Source organism: Bos grunniens, chromosome 12 (genome assembly GCF_055505025.1).
Source record: "Bos grunniens cultivar Pamir isolate PY7600 chromosome 12, Bosgru_T2T1.0, whole genome shotgun sequence".
Classification (NCBI taxonomy): domain Eukaryota; kingdom Metazoa; phylum Chordata; class Mammalia; order Artiodactyla; family Bovidae; genus Bos; species Bos grunniens.
The window spans coordinates 12290091-12310889 of record NC_141176.1 but is presented as its reverse complement, the minus strand read 5'-3'; the positions used below and the strand labels follow the sequence as shown (position 1 = coordinate 12310889).

At 39.9% G+C, this 20799-nt stretch overlaps 1 protein-coding gene across 3 annotated transcripts in view; it reads left to right on the top strand.

The window, feature by feature from the left end:
• VWA8 (von Willebrand factor A domain containing 8) overlaps nucleotides 1-20799 on the top strand; it is a 390356-nt gene that overhangs the window by 62664 nt on the left and 306893 nt on the right. For all 3 annotated transcript variants that reach the window (XR_015137814.1, XM_086328813.1, XM_086328812.1), the window contains 7 exons: nucleotides 2437-2601; nucleotides 3325-3374; nucleotides 4778-4886; nucleotides 8280-8384; nucleotides 12378-12509; nucleotides 14087-14221; nucleotides 14309-14386. Coding sequence is in view for 2 of the 3 variants with exons in the window: in XM_086328813.1 (XP_086184939.1) it covers nucleotides 2437-2601; nucleotides 3325-3374; nucleotides 4778-4886; nucleotides 8280-8384; nucleotides 12378-12509; nucleotides 14087-14221; nucleotides 14309-14386 (774 nt within the window). In the remaining variant the exon portion in view is untranslated. The remainder of the gene's footprint in view (nucleotides 1-2436; nucleotides 2602-3324; nucleotides 3375-4777; nucleotides 4887-8279; nucleotides 8385-12377; nucleotides 12510-14086; nucleotides 14222-14308; nucleotides 14387-20799) is intronic.

Genomic DNA, 20799 nt, shown 5'->3' with positions numbered 1-20799 from the left:
AAGATGCTGTGAAAGTTGTTATAAAACATAGGATTTAGAATTTCAAAATAAACCTAGTTGGTAAAGCTAAAGCAGAGTTTGAGAGGACTGACTCCAAATTGGAAAGTTCTACCGTGGGTAAAATACTATCAAACAGCGTCTCATGCTATGGAGAAATTGTTCATGAAAGGGTCAGTTGATGCAGCAGACTTCATGGTGGCCTTTTGTTGTTGTTGCTCAGTTGCTTAGTTGTGTCTGACTCTGCAGCCCCATGGACTGCAGCTCGCCAGGCTTCCCTGTCCTTCACCATCTCCTGGAGCTTGCTCAAACTCATGTCCATTGTGTTGGCGTTGCCATCCAACCATCTCATCCTCTGTTGTCCCCTTCTCCTCCTGCCTTCAATCTTGCCCAGCATCAGGGTCTTTTCTAATGAGTCGGCTGTTTGCATCAGGTGGCCAAAGTATTGGAGCTTCAGCTTCAGCATCAGTCCTTTCGTTGAATATTCAGGGTTGATTTCCTTTAGGATGGACTGGTTGGATCTCCTTGCAGTCCAGGGGACTCTCAAGAGTCTTCTGCAACACCACAGTTCAAAAGCATCAGTTCTTTGGTGCTAAGCCTTCTTTATGGTTCAGCACTCACATCCATATGTAACTCCTGGAAAAAACGTAGCTTTGACTAGACAGATCTTTGTTGGCCAAGGGTTTTAGGGAATTGCCACAGCCACCCCCGCCTTCAGCAACCACTCTCCTAGTCAGTCAGCAGCCATCAACGTTTAGACAAGACCCTCTACCAGCAAAAAGGCTACTATTCACTGACGTCTCAGAGGATGGTTAGCGTTTGTTAGCAATAAAATATTTTTAAGTTAAGGTATGTGCATTTTTAGATGTAATGCTATTGCATGCTTAATAGGCTACAGTGTAGTGTAAAAGTAACTTTTGCATGAACTGGAGAACCAGGGGATTTGTGTGTCTCACTTCATTGCAATATGTACTTTATTGTGGTAGTCTGGAACTGCAGCTGCAACACCTCCGAGTTCTGCCTGTATTCCAGGGAAGGCTGCCCTCACCATTCATTAAATATTGCAACATGCCTTCTGCCCCCATACTACCTTACTCTGCTCTGTTTTTTTCCACAGAGTCATCTAATTATCCTACTTGATTTACTTACTTACGGTTTTAGTTCATTGTCTGCCTCCCTCCGTGTGTGTGTGTGTTATGTCACTTCAGTCACGTCCAACTCAGTGCAATCCCATGGACTGTAGCCTGCCAGGCTCCTCTGTCTGTGGGATTCTCCAGTCAAGAATACTGGAGTGGGTTGCCATGCCCTTCTCCTGGGGATCTTCCCGACCCAGGGGTCCAACCTGGGTCTTCTGCACTGCAGGCAGATTCTTTACCCTCTGCTTCCATCTACTAGATTATAACTTTCAGTAGGTTAGGAGTTTTGTCACTGTTATTATCTCAAACTTCAGAACATTGCCTGGCACGGGGTAGGTGCTCAATGACTTTGTTAACAGTTAAGTGGAATGAAGTCTTTAAATGTTGCCATACAAGAAGGTATAAAGAGGGCAACAGCAAGGGACCGGGGTGGTGGGGTTGGGGGGTGGCTCTTCAAAGGCTGAAGAACAGTGAAGAGCCCTGGGAGGGTCAGGCAGAGAAGGAAGATAACAGGACCAGTTACTTTTACAGGCGTGATCACATTTAACTTTCATAACAGCTGTAATAATATCGGTGGTATTGTTTCCTCTTTACAGATGAGAAAAGTGAGACTCAGGGGTATAATAACAGGCTTTTGGTCACCTAGCTAGAATGTGCCCTGGAGTCGGCATTTGTGACTCCAAAGTCACGTGTTTCCTTTTGTTTCCAGTCTCAGCCCCATCATGTCCTGGATGCAGGAATGTGGGCAAGTTATGTCACTGTTTTGAACATCAGGAATTGTGTCTGTTTGGATTCTGGTGAAAATTAAATGAGAAAAATTCATGGAAAGTGCTTACCATGTATTAAATTTTTTTAAATGTTACTTGTCACTGTTACTATAGCTTGGTAGAGATGCGTCCGTAAACACGTTTATCTGTTGAAAGCCCCCGGACAGCCTTTGCCCTGCTGGTGGTCTGTCCTTGCGGAAGTGCTCCTTGTTGACTTCTGGCTGGACTCAGTTTATTTTTCTTGCTCTCCTGATTATTCCTCTCTGTTGACCAAGTAGAACTTAGAGATCTGATCCACATTGCCTTTGTGCCTCAATGCATTCACTGCTTCTCCTTTCAAATGCCAGTCTTCATTTTGCAAGCCTTCCCTGGTACCCTCTTCCTGATTCCACTTTACTCCCATCCTTGACAATTTGGCTTCAGGAGGGTTCTCTAGTACAGTTTACTCAGCAGTCAGGGGCTAAATCCCTTAGCTCGGCTCCTGCAAGTGTGGTCTGTATTGCCATGCAGTAACTTGTGCTTTCTTACTCTTTTAGGATCATACCAAAACAGAATTGGATGCTTGGAAGATTGTCCGAGTTAATGAAAATTTCCGAGTCATTGCCTTGGGCTTGCCAGTGCCCAGGTACTCTGGGAATCCATTAGATCCCCCACTCCGGTCTCGATTTCAAGCCAGAGATATTTATTATCTTCCCTTCAAGGTAAGTAGGAACAGGGATAATTTGTTTTTAAATTTTTATTTAATTTTGATTGAAATATAATTTATTTGCAATATTATATTAGTTTCAGGTGTTCATCTTAGTGATTCAATATTTTCATAGATTATACTTCATTTAAAGTTATTATAAAATATTGGCTGTGTTCTTTGTGGGTGTCCCTGATAGCTCAGCTGGTAAAGAATCTGCCTGCAATGCAGGAGACCCCAGTTCGATTCCTGGGTCAGGAAGATCCCCTGGAGAAGGGATAGGCTACCTACTCCAGTATTCTTGGACTTCCCTGGTGGCTCAGACAGTAAAGAACCCATATTCCTTGTGCTTGTAGCTTATTTGTTTTATACATGGTAGTTTGTACCTCTTCATCCCCTCCCCTGGCTTTCCCCTCTCTCCTTAAGGGTGGTTTATTTTTAAAACGTCTCTCCTATTTATAATTAATTCAGTTACTATAAAAATGTTACTATGTTTGTAGTTGTCCCCCTCAGTAGTTACTGGAAAGTGAAATGGATACAAAGGTAAAGAAAATCTCTGAAAACTAGGAAGAAAAAGTTACTTTTCTTTTAGAAAAATGACATGTATCAGAAAACGATTTTTTGCTATTGATTGCTTAGTGTTTGCTTGATTAAAAGGTTGAATTATGTCTCTAAGTATTTGCATTTAATATGTTACAGTCCTTATTAATCAATTTGGTATGTTCCTGTGCTATTTTAGGACCAACTTAAACTGTTATATTCAGTTGGAGCCAATGTTCCTACTGAAAAGTAAGTATTTCAGATATACATATAGATAGATCTATATGTGTGTGTGTGTGTGTGTGTGTGTGTGTATATATATATATATATATATATGCTGCTGCTAAGTCGCTTCAGTCGTGTCCGACTCTGTGCGACCCCAGAGACGGCAGCCCACCAGGCTCCCCCGTCCCTGGGATTCTCCAGGCAAGAACACTGGAGTGGGGTGCCATTGCCTTCTCCGAATATATATATATGCTAACTATTTATATGGAGAAGGCAATGGCACCCCACTCCAGTACTCTTGCCTGGAAAATCCCATGGACGGAGGGGCCTGGTGGGCTGCAGTCCATGGGGTTGCTGAGAGTCGGACACGACTGAGCGACTTCCCTTTCACTTTTCACTTTCATGCATTGGAGAAGGAAATGGCAACCCACTCCAGTGTTCTTGCCTGGAGAATCCCAGGGACGGGGGAGCCTGGTGGGCTGTCGTCTCTGGGGTCGTACAGAGTCGGACACGACTGAAGCGACTTAGCAGCAGCAGCAGCTATTTATATATAAATCGATATTTATAACATATTAACATAATAATTTATACCATTAACATATGCTATATGAAGCATGTTATATTAAACATAAAAATAATATGTTTATATATAAAATTTATATGTAAACACACATAAATATGTATATTTGTGTGTATAAATAGCTTATATGTATATATAAATTCTGGATTCTTAACATTGAACTTGTTTTGCCCATTCATTGATCAACTGATTCATTCATTCAGCAACCATTTGAAGAGCTTTTCAGCAGCTGTGGTACATGTGCTAATGATAAAGTTAATGCGTTAATAAGACATGAACTTTGATGACAAGAATTTCAAGATCCAGTAGTGTTTAAAGATATGTGTATAAATATTTTTCTTTAACATAGTGTGGTAAGGGCCATAATTTCAAAGTGTTGGGGCTGGAACTGTACAAGGTCTTTGCAGAGGCATTGGCATTTGATGTAGATCTTAAAGAATGAGTAGGCTTTTGACTGATAGAGAATGGAATTAAGGAATTCTAAGAAATTTTTTAAAGGCATGGGTTATGAGTGAGTGTGCTTTATTCTTGAAAACATGAAAAGCTCTCAGTGGCCAAAGTTTGGATTTGGACTGAGAAGGGTAGGAGGTAAGACTGACAGGGTAGTTTTGGGTCAGGTTGTGTAAAACCTTACATATTGTGATGGATTTAAGAGATTAGGTACAGTTACCTGTACCTAACAAGCTTCTGAATGAAATGTAATGTGGAGCTGCTGTTCTTTAAGAATTTAATAGTAGATGTCAACTTTTTAGATTAATTAAATTGGCCCAGCTATTTTGTCTTTAACAGATTTTATATACTGAAACTATTAGAATAAAATTTAATACCACTTCTTTTTTTCCCCTAGAGTTTCTCAGCTTTTGTCCTTTGCCACCACTCTCTGTTCCCAAGAATCTTCTACCCTTGGACTTCCAGATTTTCCTTTAGATAGTTTACCAGCTGCAGTTCAAATCCTGGTATGTATCAAGTAATTTAATGACTGGTATATCCAAATGTGGCAAGGAAAATTTAAAAGTTAATCCTTGGAGATTAATCATTTCTGTTTGTCTTGTCATATTCTTCTATAAATATTTCAAGGCCTGAGTTTAATTTGCTGTGCAGCCCAGCAAACTGTACTGAGACCAGTGATGTGTTCTGAGCTTTTAAAGAGCGTACAGCCTTGAGGTTGGGGAGGGCCGGGGGGAAGGTAGACTTCCAGCTCAGGTGTAAGTTGGACATAGGGAAGGAGGTGTTCCAACCGACCACATAGAGGTCAGCTGCAGAGTACCTCGGGCCTCCGACTGGCTTCACCTGAGGTAGGCGAGCTAGGGCTTTCACACTCCAGCGCCATCGGTCCCTGGTTAGTGTTGTCCCCGGGGCCACATGTTCCCAGGCACTAGCTGCTCTCCCACCCTGGGAGCCAAGCTGGCTCCAGGAACTCAAGGGCAATCTTCTTTCAAAGACCTGCAGCAGCTGGCTGCCGAAAGAGCAAGCAGGGAGACAGGAAGGAGGAACCGGATGGGGGCTTTGGTGGAGCATAGACGTCCTCCACTGCGCTTTCATGAAGGTCATGACGGTGGCGTCTGGTGTGATGGGAAGGCAGAGGGCACAGCACAGGCAGAGGTGCTGATTCACCAGAGGGCTTGGTGTGTTTGGAGAATGGTAATAAATTGTGTCACTAGAGCAAATGTGTGTGGTGAAGAGAGATGTGAGGACCTTGTTGTCACAAGTGTTTTGCATGGTGAGTGAGGTTGTCTGGATTTTATGATGTGGAAGAAGTGGCCTGTTAGACATTATTAAGTAGATGGGATGTGCGACAATCAGGTATCTGTAGGAGGAAGACACCTCTGTTGGCAGCAAGGTGGGGTGGGGGTGCATGGGATGCACAGGAACACTGAGACAAGAGACTTATTTTTAATCTCATGTTGCTTCTTATTTTTCTCATTTCCTGAAAGTCAGTGAGTTAGGTTTCCCATGAATCATTTACACCGTTCGAAATACCTGGGGTGACTTCCACGTGGCACTAGTGAAAAAGAACAACCTGCCTGCCAGTGCAGGAGACACAAGAGAAGCTGGCTGGGAAGGTCTGCTGGAGGAGGGCACGCAACCCACTCCAGTATTCTTGCCTGGAGAATTCCATGCACAGAGGAGCTTGGCAGGCTACAGTTCATAGGGTTGCAAAGAGTCAGACACGACTGAAGGGACTTTGCACATGCGTGCGTACCAACATTTGGAGCAACATTTTCCCTCCATATTTTTCATGTCTTCTAATTTTAATTCTTACTGTTTTTTCCTTGGAACTTTTTACTTTGACAATTCTCAAATCCAAAAAAAAAAAAAGTTCAAAAATAGCCAAACATAAAACTATAATCCCATTAAGTAGATTCACCAATTTTTAACATTATTACTGCTTTTGTTTACACTTTCTCTTTTTTACCTAAACAATTCTGAAAGTCAATTGCAGTCAGTATTCTTAACTACTTCAATATGCAGTTCTAAGAATTAGAACATTCTTCTATTAATACATAACCAGGACACGTACTATCACACCTCTCTGCATATCAACAATAGTTCCATAATGTCATCTAATAGGCAGCTTATATTGAAATTTCTCTCGTTGCCCTAATTAAACAGACTTTTTAAAGTAAGGTAAACCCATTTGGTTCCAAATAGGAAAAGGAGTACATCAAGGCTGTATATTGTCACCCTGCTTATTTAACTTCTATGCAGAGTACATCATGAGAAATGCTGGACTGGAAGAAACACAAGCTGGAATCAAGATTGCCGGGAGAAATATCAATAACCTCAGATATGCAGATGACACTACCCTTATGGCAGAAAGTGAAGAGGAACTAAAAAGCCTCTTGATGAAAGTGAAAGTGGAGAGTGAAAAAGTTGGCTTAAAGCTCAACATTCAGAAAACGAAGATCATGGCATCCGGTCCCACCACTTCATGGGAAATAGATGGGGAAACAGTGGAAACAGTATCAGACTTTATTTTGGGGGGCTCCAAAATCACTGCAGATGGTGACTGCAGCCATGAAATTAAAAGACACTTACTCCTTGGAAGGAAAGTTATGACCAACCTAGATAGCATAGTGAAAAGCAGAGACATTACTTTGCCAACAAAGGTCCGTCTAGTCAAGGCTGTGCTTTTTCCTGTGGTCATGTATAGATGTGAGAGTTGGACTGGGAAGAAGGCTGAGCACCGAAGAATTGATGCTTTTGAACTGTGGTGTTGGAGAAGACTCTTGAGAGTCCCTTGGACTGCAAGGAGATCCAACCAGTCCATTCTGAAGGAGATCAGCCCTGGGATTTCTTTGGAAGGCATGATGCTAAAGCTGAAACTCCAGTACTTTGGCCACCTCATGCGAAGAGTTGACTCATCAGAAAAGACTCTGATGCTGGGAGGGATTGTGGGCAGGAGGAGAAGGGGACAACAGAGGATGAGATGGCTGGATGGCATCACTGACTCGATGGACGTGAGTCTGAGTGAACTCCGGGAGTTGGTGATGGACAGGGAGGCCTGGCGTGCTGCGATTCATGGGGTCGCAAAGAGTCGGACACGACTGAGAGAGTGAACTGAACTGAACTGAAACCTATTTGGGAAAGCAGTTTGGGGTGAAGAATTTGAGGATGAAAACACTTCCTGACTTTGTAGTTACAACAGTGACTTATATGGGCTTCCCAGGTGGCGCTAGTGGTAAAGAACCTGTCTGCTGATGAGACAAAGAAGACGTAGGTTCAGTCCCTGGGTTGGGGAGATCCCCGGAGAAGGGAATGGCAAACCCACTCCAGTATTTCTGCCTGGAGAATTGCATGGACAGAGGAACGTGGTGGGCTACAGTCCTTGTGGTTGCAAAGAGTTGGACACAACTGAAGTGACTGAGCATGAACACTTTGTAACTTTGTAGTTGTAACAGTGAAGCCAGGAGTATGTGCATGAGGTCCACCAAGGTTAGGAGTAAGGGGAAAAGAGAAGGTACTTTGGGATGAGTGGGGTAGAGAAATGTGCCAAACACATAATCTTTGGACATGCTGAATGGGAGTCTGTGGGACACCCATAGAGTCACATCTCACAGACAGTTGGGAGCTTAGATCTAGAGCTGAAGAGACTTGTCAAGAGTAGGGATGGAGACACACCGTCAGTAGCTGAAAGATGAGAGTGGGCGAGTTTACCAGGGAAAGGGTGCAGGCCAGGGAGAGAAGAGGAAACTATGGATATTTGCTTTTGTGGACTTCTTGAGAATGTGAGACACTTGCTGGCTATCGTTTATGATGCAATTTCAATGTCACATGTATGTTTCAGCTACACTTTTTGTGATGGTTGTAGATGTCCTTCATTCCCATGTGTTTTCCGTCCCAAATAGGACTCCTTTCCTATGATGTCAATCCAACACGCGCTCCAGTGGCTTTACCCGTACACTGTGTTACTGGGCCATGAAGGGAAGATGGCTGTGCAAGGGGTTTTAAAAGTAAGTGTCTGCTTCACTTTCTTTCTTACCTTTCCCGTGTTCTCTTCCTGTGCCTTCTTTTCCCTTCTCATCTCTCTCTTACCCTTTTTTCCTACTTTTGTGTCTCCTCCTTTCTTTCTTTCCTGTGTCTTTTCTTCTCCTCTTTTCCAGACGTGCAGGTGCTGGCTTGACAGTAATGGGGAGTAAATATTCCTTCTGCATTTATTAGCAGGCACTCTACACTAAGGAAGAGCTTTTCTTCTCCATGACATACTTATTTATTCATTTATATCAATATGGACTTATGGATCCCTATTTCATTCAGTGGGTTATAATTTACTATCATTATTTATTTTCACACTAACATTATCTCAGGTCTTGGCCACTCTAAGCTAATTATTGGTAGAGTCATTGACTCACCCCAAATAATTCCCTTTTATGAAGGACGTTTTTGTTTTTCTTACACAGTTTGACTCAAGGCATATAGATTTCTAAGAAGCAGGTACAATGTGAACACTTGGCAGTTGTGGTCATGTGTACACGCCCCAGGATTTGACATATGGAATAGTATTTGGGGACTTCCTTAATGGTCCAGGGGTTAGGGCTTCACACCCCCAGTGCAGGGAAGTAAGATACCCACATGCTGCACTGTGCGGCCAAAAAAACAGAGATACTTGAACTGTATTTATTCTGCCTTATCCCAGAACATACACAGGGGTCTTTGGGAATATGGAAGTACTCTCTGCAGCTAGTATTAGTGAGAGGGGCTCAGAAGAGTGGAACAGTAGATTCTAATTACTTAAGTGGGATTTTATTTTGTATATCAGCTAGTCCAAGAAGTAGTGTTTTCATTGATTGGTGATGTCAATAATAATAATAGCAAAATAAAAATAACAAAAAGCTGTATCCTCATAAATGCTAGAATGTATAGTTATTAGCAGAATCTTAAGGAAAAACAAGAAGAAGCAAGGGGAAAACAATGGTCAATAAAGAGACAAAGGAAAGTGGAGGAGACAGAAGAGAGAGACGCAGGCCTGAGAGTGTGAAATAGCAGCCACTGGTGAAAGAAAGGGGTTTTCTGTGTGTGTGAGAAGGGGTGAGGGAGTGGGGGTGGGAGAGAGGGGGAAATAGAAGGAGGTTAAAGAGATAATGGAGAACCATTTGGAAATGGGGAAATTAATTCATAGGCTCAGGGAGTCGGGAAACTACCAGTTTGACTGTATAGTTCACTCTAAGATTCAGAGAGTTTTTTTCTCTTTGGCTGCGCTGGGTCCTCTTGTTTCTGCTCAGGCTCCTCTAGTTGTGGCGAGCGGGGGCTGCTCTCTGGTTGCAGTGCGTGGGCTTCTCACTGTGGCGGCTTCTCTCGTTGCCCAGCACAGGCTCTCGGGCGCGTGAGAGCCTTAGTGCACTAGAACGTCAGCGGTCGTGGTGCACAGGCTTAGTTGCTCCGCAGCGTGTGGAATCTCCCCAGACCAGGGGCCGAACCCGTGACCTCTGGAATGGCAGGCAGTTTCTTACCCACTGGGCCACCAGAGAAGTCCTAGAACTCACCTTTGGTTTAATTAACATCTGTGCTACCTTGGCATCCGTCATTGAAATAGCATACCTAATGTCTGAGAAAAAAAGCCTGTATTTACAGGTGAGCTCCCAGCTGCACATCAGCACAAAGTTCAGTGCCGTGGGAACAAGGGTACATGGAATAGAAGAAAATATCAGTTCTGATAAAATGAAGCAATATAAGCTTTTGTGACACAAGCAAGAGAGGGTATTGATAAGTGTCTAGATAAGTCTTATGAACGAAGGTCTTCATTTTTACAAAGGTATCAGTTTGATGTGTTTCTGGTCTCTAATTTCAGAATTAGTCATACAAATTCTATAAAGTTATACAATGCCTTTAAAGAGTTGAGTTTTCTAAAGAAGATAGTCAGTGTTGCTTCATTTTGTTTGGCCTTTATCTGGACCTTTATAATTAAAGGGGAACATAGAATACTGATTGAGAGTCCATATTACAAACAGAAATAATTTCAAATCTGATTGTAGAATTTAAAAAAAAATGGAAAAAGGGGAATTTTGTTACTTATGTAAGAGGAGAAAAAGTGATTGTCTTTTCTTGCCTTAATTTTGTGAAGAATTATATATCTATTTTATTCCTCTATTTCCTTTTTGATCAACAATCTTTAAATTTCCTATGCCAGCAAATGGTAACTCACCTTGCAACTTCAGTTCTTGAACTATTTTAGTGTATTCTAGCCTGCTATTTTTATTCTACCGAAATATTTTAGTTTGCATTATTTATGAGGATGTAACAAGTATAGCAAGTGTTCAAGGCATTAGTTCCTTTCTGGAATATAAATGCTCTGACATCAACCCTATGTCAAGTTAAAACTGTCATTACTATGGCTGGAATAAAAGCATGGCTTTAAGCTCATAAATGTATTGTTTTAGAATTTTATGAGTCTGAGTTCCAGATTCTAATGAATGTAATTACTTGGCTAAGGCTTTACTCCTTTTCTATTAAACTTCCTTAAAATACAATGTAACTTTTTCTTTTTCTCTTTTTGATGAAATTAAGGAGTCAATGATTGTTAATTGTCTACAACATGGAAGCTCTTCCTATCAAACTGTGTGACACCAGGGGAATTTGCATATATAAATTGTGTAAAGTATAAAACTTATGTTTTCTGTGGTAGCACAAATAAACAGTTTTTCTTAGGATGGAGAAAGGAATGATTGTCTTGGGTACTTAAGACATTGAAATGAGGACGTGAACTGGGCTGTTGTGTTTAAAATGTTGAAACTGAAGATAATTTTCTTCCCCAGACTCTATTTTCTAGAATTGAATCATTCTGTTGAATAGGCAGTGATCTGTTCTTTCATTGGGTTTCAACTCTTTTGCTATAGTGATCGTGTTCTGTAAGTATTGTAGGATTTGTGGGGAATAATTTCTGCCTGTTTAATGCTAAAAATGAGTTAAGCCTTTCATATTGAATATGCTGCTGTTAAATGGGCATAGGATTTAATTAATTCTTAATTAGTATCCTCATGTTGCATATACTTACTTGTGTTCTGTATGCGTTTTTTATATAATCAGCTGGGATTAGAGAGTTTAACCTAGTGTTAGAACCTTGATCACTGGCCTACATGGAAAAAGAATCAGTGGTCCGGGCGTTTTAGGTCCAGTCTGGCAAGATTGAGAACCTGTGTTGTGGAAGGCAGTATATCAGATACCATAGAAGATTGATTGTTATACTTTATCATAACCAGTTAAACTAACCATACAGGCAGTCAGCAGGATGGTGTCCAGGAGGTTCTATTTTTCTCAATTTCAGGCAGCTGTTAACTTCTGTTGATTTAAGAAATCAACTGATACAGCCCTTGTTATAATTTACTTTAAGCATGTTTTCAAGAGTCACATCATCCTTTTCTAGGAAGCTGGAACCTTTGATTATCAGGAATTGTAGACTGAAAACTTCTGTCAGATCATTCTATTCCTTGGTATTTAGTAAATTTTAGGGCCTATTTTCCGGAGAAGGCAGTGGCACCCCACTCCAGTACTCTTGCCTGGAAAATCCCATGGATGGAGGAGCCTGGTAGGCTGCAGTCCATGGGGTCGCTGAGGGTCGCATACGACTGAGCGACTTCACTTTCACTTTTCACTTTCATGCATTGGAGAAGGAAATGGCAACCCACTCCAGTGTTCTTGCCTGGAGAATCCCAGGGACGGGGGAGCCTGGTGGGCTGTCATCTATGGGGTTGCACAGAGTCGGACATGACTGAAGTGACTTAGCAGCAGCAGCAGCCTCAGGGACTATTTTCAGGTCATCTTTAGTAATTGGCTTAAGTAGAATGAATGGTATCTGCAAAAATAGGGGGAAAATATTCTCATTAATTTTTTTGCCTTTATTTTTATAACACTGAATGACTTTTAGTTTTAATTAAGATGGACATTTCCAGATATCCAACATTAATACTAAAATAAAAAGTAAATTATATGTTTTTCTGGTCATTTTATAGCGCTTTGAACTCGAGGATTCAAGAAGATCTGTGCTTCCTGAGAAGATTGTGAGAGTGGAAAGGACGACCGAAAACAATGTCTTCCAAGCTTCTGTGACCATCCGGATTGCAGAAAAAGAGGTGACCATCAAGGTAATGAATGAATCAAGGTTTGTACTTTCTAAGATTGCCTGTATTAACCACACAGGTTCTGGTTAGTACTGGACATTTTTTTTTAACCTAAATTGAATTTATAATCTGTTCATAAGTCTTTGGTTCCATAGTGTCACATATATATGTCTGTATCTGTGTATTTATGTATCCAGTCGTAAACTCTGTAAAAAAATTTGTAAACTGGAAAAATTTAGGAGAAACATAGGGATAGCTTTTCATCAAAAACCAGTCAGCCTCTGGGAAATCAAATACAGTGTTTATTAATGAAAGCATTTTGTGTTCTAAGTCCTTGATAAGAAATAGTTTGAAAATATGTTTTCAAAGATTTCACAGCTGAGGATTGAGACCCCAAGGACTGTAGCCCACACGGCTCCTCTGTCCCTGGAATTCTCCAGGCAAGAATACTGGAGTGGGTAGCCATGCCCTTCTCCAGGGTATCTTCCTGACCCAGGGATCGAACCCGGGTCTCCTGGATTGCAAATGGATTCTTTACTGTCTTAGGTACAGGGAATCCCAGAACTAAGGATTACCCTTTTCAAATAAAATATCTGTCAGCTATAGGAAGCGGTTGAAAGGGGAGCTATTGTAGGTGAACAGTTTTTAGAGGAGGGAATGGTATTTGGTCACAGAGCTCCATCTGCTTTCTCTGCCTGCTTTTTTCTAACCCTTTCTTTGAGGGTCCTGCGAATCCCAAGAGGTGATAGGAAGCTGACACTAGAATACACAGCTTGAAAAATACTGACTTAATGAAATTGTAAGTGAATGTAGGAAAGAGTAAACGCTTGCCTTCTTATGTTAGGACAGAGCGAATTTTCATGATAGACTTTTTTGTTTGTTTTAATGTAATAGTAATAATATTAGGTTGGCCAAAAGTTTGTCCAGGTTTTTCCATAAGATGGTACAGAAAAACCTGAGCAAACTTTTTGGCCAACCCAATACTTATTCATGTAATTGTATTTATTCAGTCATCAAACAAAATATTGAATATGTCTACCATGAGCTGGGCTCTGTTTTGGAATCTGCTGAGTGCCTGCAGTGTACTAACACTTTAATAAGGAGGAGATAGGAAATAAAACGAAGTAGGTGTGAAGGACGGGAGGAGGTTTTAAGAATAGCTGCCTGTGAGTGGTAAACTAAAAATAAAAATGGGAAAAGATTTGTGGATAGTTTGGAAATCAGATCTTTGGTGATTTTGGAGAATCCCAGTTGGCTGATTTTAAATTCTGTCCTTATAACTGAAATTTGAGCAAAAACCTTCATTCTCAAGCAGTGCATTGTTATTATGAGTTATAAATAGCATGAAAATTACTTGATTCTCATGAAAATGTCTGACAGCATGGGCTTTAATTTTAGAGGGATTATTGACTTGGAAGTTTGATGAAAATGATCATCAGATCTGTGCTTGAGAAAATTGCTACTCTCCTGAAATATCTAAAACACTATATAATTGAATTGAGCAGGAAATTATTTGAAATTTTAAATGGCAGTTGTATGCTTTCATTTACTAATATTTTTAGAAAAATATGCATATTACATTTACCTCTTTTTAATTGTAGGTACCAGCTGGGACTAGGCCATTAAGTCAGCCTTGTACATCGGACCATTTTATACAAACCTGGAGCCATAAACAACTACTTGCTGAAATGATGCAGTCTCACATGGTTAAGGACATATGCTTAATTGGAGGAAAAGTAAGACTGGCAGCCGTACTGCAAACTTCTGTTTCCTGACTTTGGGTTGTTTTGACTTATCCCTTAAATGATTGTGTCCATTTGTAGGGTTGTGGAAAAACAGTCATCGCTAAGAACTTTGCAGACACCTTGGGATACAATATAGAACCTATCATGCTGTATCAGGTATGCTGTTCATTTTTAGTACTTGGACTATAAACGTATGCTTTCGGACCATCAGTAGAATTTATGGATATCCTTATTTAAGTTGGACCTGTTAGTTTTGAAGTTGATAAATAACTGAAACAGCTATCAAACTGGAATGCAATTATAATTATTTGGAATTTTTGAAAGTGTATTCTAGGATATCTGATGTCCCCGAAATACCACGGTCTGTTTTTACATGCATGTGTACACTCAGTATAGTTAACAGTAACTTGGATATACAGTTTTCCCAGCATGATTTGTTGAAAAGACTGTCTTTTCCCCTATAGGATAGTCTTGTCATTCTTGTAAAAAAATCAAGTGACCGTATGTGTGCCGTAAATTTCTGGACTCCCTATTCTACTCCACTGGTTTATATGTCTGTCTGTATGGTGAGGGGGAGTACTTTTTTTTTTTTTTTTTGCTTAATTCATGGAAGATGAGATGAATACCTTGCCTTCTTAGAAAATCACTCCTCTTGATGGTTAGCTCAATATGAAAGTTCATTAGAAGTGATCTGAGAATGGCATTTTATCATAATCTGCCTGCAGTGCAGGAGACCTGAGTGTGATTCCTGCGTTGGCAAGATCCCCTGGAGAAGGGAATGGCAACCCACTCCAGTATTCTTGTCTGGAAAATTCCATGGACAGAGGAATCCGGCAGGCTACAGTCCATGGGGCTGCTAAGAGTTGGACACAACTGAGTAAATAACACTTTCACTTTTCACCAACCTAGTTTCAAATGAAAATACTTTTCTACCAAATGATGGGGAGGAAAAAAGCCTAAATCATCAATATATTTATAAAACAAGTTAAATTTTATTATAAACATTTTATATTCTATTTATAAGTCTAGGATAAATACAAGCATAATTTACCTTCCCAGCTGCCATTGCTTTGACATCATACAGAGAAGACCTTTTGTGAAGATAATATTTCTTTTCTCTTTGACCTCACCCCCATTTATTAGTAGTATTATTGCTAAAATTGTACACATTATTCTTTTTCTTACGTTAAAGTAAAAACTCCCATTCTAATGAAAGCTGGAAAGAATTTTTGCCTCATCTGTTTATTCCGGACAGTACCGATTCTGTATCAGATTTCTATAGTCAGTTTATGGTGATTTGTACAGTGTAGTGACAGATTACCCTATGAGCGTGTGCTTGAACTGTGAAGGTCACAGTAACCCCATCCTACTCTCTGTTAAAAGAAGAACCAAACAAGGGAGTACATGTGTATTTGTCAATATAGATCTCTCAACTACTGAAAAACTATCTAAAGAATCTTGCCATTGAGAAAGTTACCCTTATGCGAGAAAGAATTAGTTTAAGAGGCCGAGAACAGGTTTTCTTATGTATTTTTGGAGAGTGCCAGTAAGTTCACGAAAGATTTCTTTTAATTTTTTTTAACTTTCCTGTTGAATTTGTTGATTGATGAAGAAAGGTAAGAAAATTATACTATTAACGTTGATGGCAGACCATTCTATTACCTGATACTCCTCTGAGATATGAAGTCAGTCTTTTCTAGTTCCTGCCATGAGATAAGGTCATTTAGTCATATCTTGAGTGAGTGAGTGAGTGAGTGAAGTCGCTCAGTCGTGTCCGACGCTTTGCGACCCCGTGGACTATAGCCCACCAGGCTCCTCCATCCATGGAATTCGCCAGGTAACAGTACTGGAGTGGGTTGCCATTTCCTTCTCCAGGGGGTCTTCCCAACCCAGGGATCGAACCCAGGTCTCCTGCACTGCAGGCAGACGCTTTAACCTCTGAGCCTAATCTTCTATCTGAAAAATAAGGGGGGTGATGATATTCAAAAGGCACATAAGATTCCCATAAAAATATTTTGCCCAGCCTCAGCATGTACACTGTCTACATTGTAGATGGCCTGCAAGGATTGGGAAAACTGGTGCCGAGATAAAGAAACATCATATATTCTGAAAATCCCTTTTCCAACTTTGCTCTTCTGCTCATTAATCTTTAGAGCAATGACTGGGAGAAAAAATTGGTTTAGAAAGATATGAAGAAATATAATATTGACAACATGTTCTGTAGGTGATTTTGTATGTCTGTCTCTCCATATGGCTCCTTTCCATGAACTGAATCAGAGTGTATATCAGGCCCTATATTGACATTGGCAAGTTTTGTAAACTGTTAATCAGTTGGTCTCATGATAGAAAACAAGCTCTTGAGATTAAATATGACTCTGCTTACAGTTTCATATTTATTAGTAGTGTTCATTGATTTATTTGGAACAGAGGAATTAATTTAATAGAATTCAAGGTTAGATTTTGGTTTTATAATAATGTAGCCCATATTAATGCAAAATTTTCAGAAGTTTGGCCCAACATAGAGAATTTAGTGGGAATAAGTAACTCAGCATCCATTTTCCTAGAAGATATAGAGATTTCCCTGTTAATTGTACATGTATAAAGCTACGCTTAATCTGTAGGTTTTGCCTTATTTTTAGACTTGACTATTTTTAGAACTGGATTTCATATGAAGAAAAAGAAAAACAGAGCTTTAACACAGATTTGTGGCAGTACATAAAATAAGTTTTATAATAGGCTATAAAAATCTTAAATCATTTGGCTCAAGTGTTAGGTCAGATTCTTTTAACTGGTTATTCTTTTTTTAGTGTTGAAGCCAGTGATTTCATAGTATTGAAGAAATACAGGTTATTATTCTTTTCTTTCACAACCAGATAAGGGCATGCTTCCAGATGTCTTTTCACACCAATGTAAATAGCACCAGATCTGTAATCTCTTATTTTTCTTTTTAAGTATTAGTTGGATTAAAAGCCAAGTCAACTCCAATCAAAAATTAAGGTCAAATAAGTTTAGGAGACTTATAGTGAACTGTCTAAAATCACTGTCTAAAACATATTGAAGTCTTAGGATCATTTTTGACCCTCAAGTTTTTCTTTTTATTCTAAACTCAAACCAAATCCTTTTCTTCATCTTCAGTCTAATTTACAATCTCTCTTTCCTGTTTATCCAAATACGGAGTAGACATATCTTAACTTTTATTCTCTCTCATCTGTTTTTACTGCCCTGTGTCTTGGATTTATTTCCTTGCCTCTTGTCTTTGTCTGGCATTTGCACTTTTTTCATGAAGATTCCAAGACTCTGTATTAATTTAAGTGGTTGATACTCAACCTTGGAGCTGGCTTTCTGTATGATTCTGTAGATCATTTTGTTTTCTATATTTACTTTGCTACAATCTGTCATTCTTTCTGTCTCCTGAGTATTTTTTCTTTTTCCCTCAAGAATAACCTTCATAAGGCTAAGAATTTACTTGAACTCAATTCTTCAAATTTATTTTATTATAAAATTTATTATAAAAATGTATATCATCATACAAATTCTACATCCTCTGAATTTTCAAATAGAAATTATAAACTAAGGGTAGTTGTCTTTTCATAGAGCTCTCCCTCATTTTTTCATAGCTGTGTGTTATTCCATCATGTGGTAATACCCGAGTTTACTCACCCTGTCTCCTGTATCTGGACAATTGGGCTGTTTCCAGTATTTTGTAATTACAAACTAAGCTGCAATGAATAACCTTGTGCATATGTAGTTTCATATTGTTGGAAGTGTATCTTCAGGATTAATTCCTAGAAGTGAAGTTGTTAGGTCAATAGGTAAATACATGTGTGGTTTTGTGGTGTGTGTGCTTGTTAAATTGCATCAGTCGTGTCCGACTCTTTACGACCCTGTGGACTGTGGCCCGCCAGGCTCCACTGTCCATGGCGTTATCCAGGCGAGAATACTGGGGTGGGTTGCCACACCCTCCTCCAGGGGATCTTCCCAGCCCGGCTGTCAAACCCATGTCTCTTATGTCTCCTGTGCTGGCAAGCGGGTTCTTTACCACTCGTACCACCTGGGAAGCTGGTGGTTTTGTTAGATATTGCCAAATTTTCCTCTGTAAGGATATGCCATTTTGTGTTCCTACCAACAATGCCAACAGAGAGGGCTGCCAAGCTCTTCAAATTTTGCCAATTTGATAGTTAGAAATGCTATCTAATGAGTAGTTTTAATTTGCATTTTTTTATATTAGGAGAAAAATTGAAAATCTTTCCTATTTTTAAGAGCCATTATTATATCTCTCCTTAGCAAATTATCCGTTCATTTCTTTTGCCCATTTTTCTACTAGGTTTTTGATCTTTTTCCCCTTATTTTTGTGTCTAATATTAGGCATATCTGCTTTTTATCTGTGGTCTATCTGCATATATTTCTCTCTCAGTCTGTGAGTTATACTTTGATTTCATTTATGGATAAGTTAGCTTTGCCTTGTACATTTTAAATGTTTTGTAATTAAATTTATTGTTATTTTATTGCATCTAGATTTTGAGTCATAAGGATTTTCCCTATCCCCAGGTTAAGGAGGAATTCACTCATGTCTCTTTCAGCTTCTAGGCTGACCTCTCTCCAGTTCTTGCACGTAACCGTTCATATTTTAGAAGCAGCAGGATAGCACTGGATCTTTCTCTTTCATGCCACCATCTCTCTCTCTCTGACCACAGCTGGGAAACATCCTCCCACTTTATGGAGTCAGATTATAAAGTTGGGCCCGCAGGGGTAACCCATAATAATCTCCCCATCTCAAGGTCATTAAGTGAATCTTGTCTGCATAGTTCCTTTTGCCATGTAAGGTTACATACTCACAGGTTCTGGGAATTAGGACACAGATATCTTTGGGGGGCATTATTCTGCCCATTACAGTGACCGTAATGGAAGATCACACCACTGAGAACATTGCCATGGGTGGTATTTGAGTTACAAATGTAGTACCTCTTTCAGTCCATATAGTTTTCATATTCATAGTGATTCAGTATGTACTGCAAGCATCCAACTTCATGATATTCTTTGGTGTAGTAGTGCCCATGTATTTGTTGAAGTATGTATTACTTTTTAACAGGTTATTTCCCCTGTACTAAAATGTAGGCATTACCCTGAATTTTTATTTGAAATTATGTGTACAGGTATAGTATATTACTTATGGGTTTTTTCAAGGCTATAAAGCAAAAATTACAAAGTGTTGTTTATAAAATGGGGATGTTTATAAAATAGAGTGGATCTAACAGGATGGAGAACCCAGTGGGTTAGACCGTAGCATAGTGCTTGGCATGAAGATATGCAGTTGAATATGCACCATCTTCGGAGAAGGCAATGGCAACCCACTCCAGTACTCTTGCCTGGAAAATCCCATGGATAGAGGACCCTGGTGGGCTGCAGTCCATAGGGTCATGAAGAGTCAGACACGACTGAGTGACTTCACTTTCACTTTTCACTTTCATGCATTGGAGAAGGAAATGGCAACCCACTCCAGTGTTCTTGCCTGGAGAATCCCAGGGACGGGGGAGCCTGGTGGGCTGCCGTCTATGGGATCACAGAGTCGGACACGACTGAAGCGACTAATGCACCGTCTTAGAGGCTTGTTCTTGTTCAGTTGCTTAGTTGTGTCTGACTGTTTACGACTCTATGGACTGCAGCACGCCAGGCTTCCCTGTCCTCCACCATCTCCTGGAGTTTGCTCAAACTCGTGTTCATTTAGTTGGTGATGCCATCCAACCATCCATCCTCTGTCATGCCCTTCTCCTTCTGCTGTCAGTCTTTCCCAGCATCAGGGTCTTTTCCAGTTCAGCTCTTCACATTAGGTGGCCAAAGCATTGACGCTTCAGCTTCAGTATCAGTCATTCCAATGAATATTCAGGGTTGATTTCCTTTAGGAACTTGGGAAATTTAAAAATATTTTTAAGTAGAATGACTTTTGTTTTTACATATGTGAGGGATAGAGGTGATTATTCAAACATTGTTGTCATTCTCCCCACAAAAAACAGTTAAGAGCTTCTCCATGTATAGTGTTCTCTAATGCAGAATAGCAATAGAATTACTTAGATCAGCTTCTGATTTCTGAGAGCTAATTAATTCTTACACCTTAAGGCAGGAGGCGATTTTGAGACAAATCCATTTCCATTCTAGAATTACAATTTTCCACATGTTTTCTATGTTTTTAAAGAATAACGTTTTGTGACAATGTAATAATCTCTTTTTGCAACCTCTTTGAAGCGTTTCATTTACTAAAATTTATAATTACTCTAAAATAGGCCAGTAAAGTGGAATTTCCTGACTTTCAAAATTAAGGATGAGAAAGGTTAAGTGCCAGAGTTTATACCTCAAGCAAAGCTTATACAACGGGAACTAGCTTATTAATTTTCAAGTCATTTTCTTGACTACCAGATTGTACATCTTTAAAAACAAAAGTAGCAGACAGTGAGGCTTACTCTGAGATAGGAGGGCGCTGGGTTGCGGCCCTAAGAGTACCACCTGTTTTTATTTGGAATGCTTTCCTTCATGTTAGGTGGGTTTGCTGTAGAATGGTGGTGTCCTCGTGAATC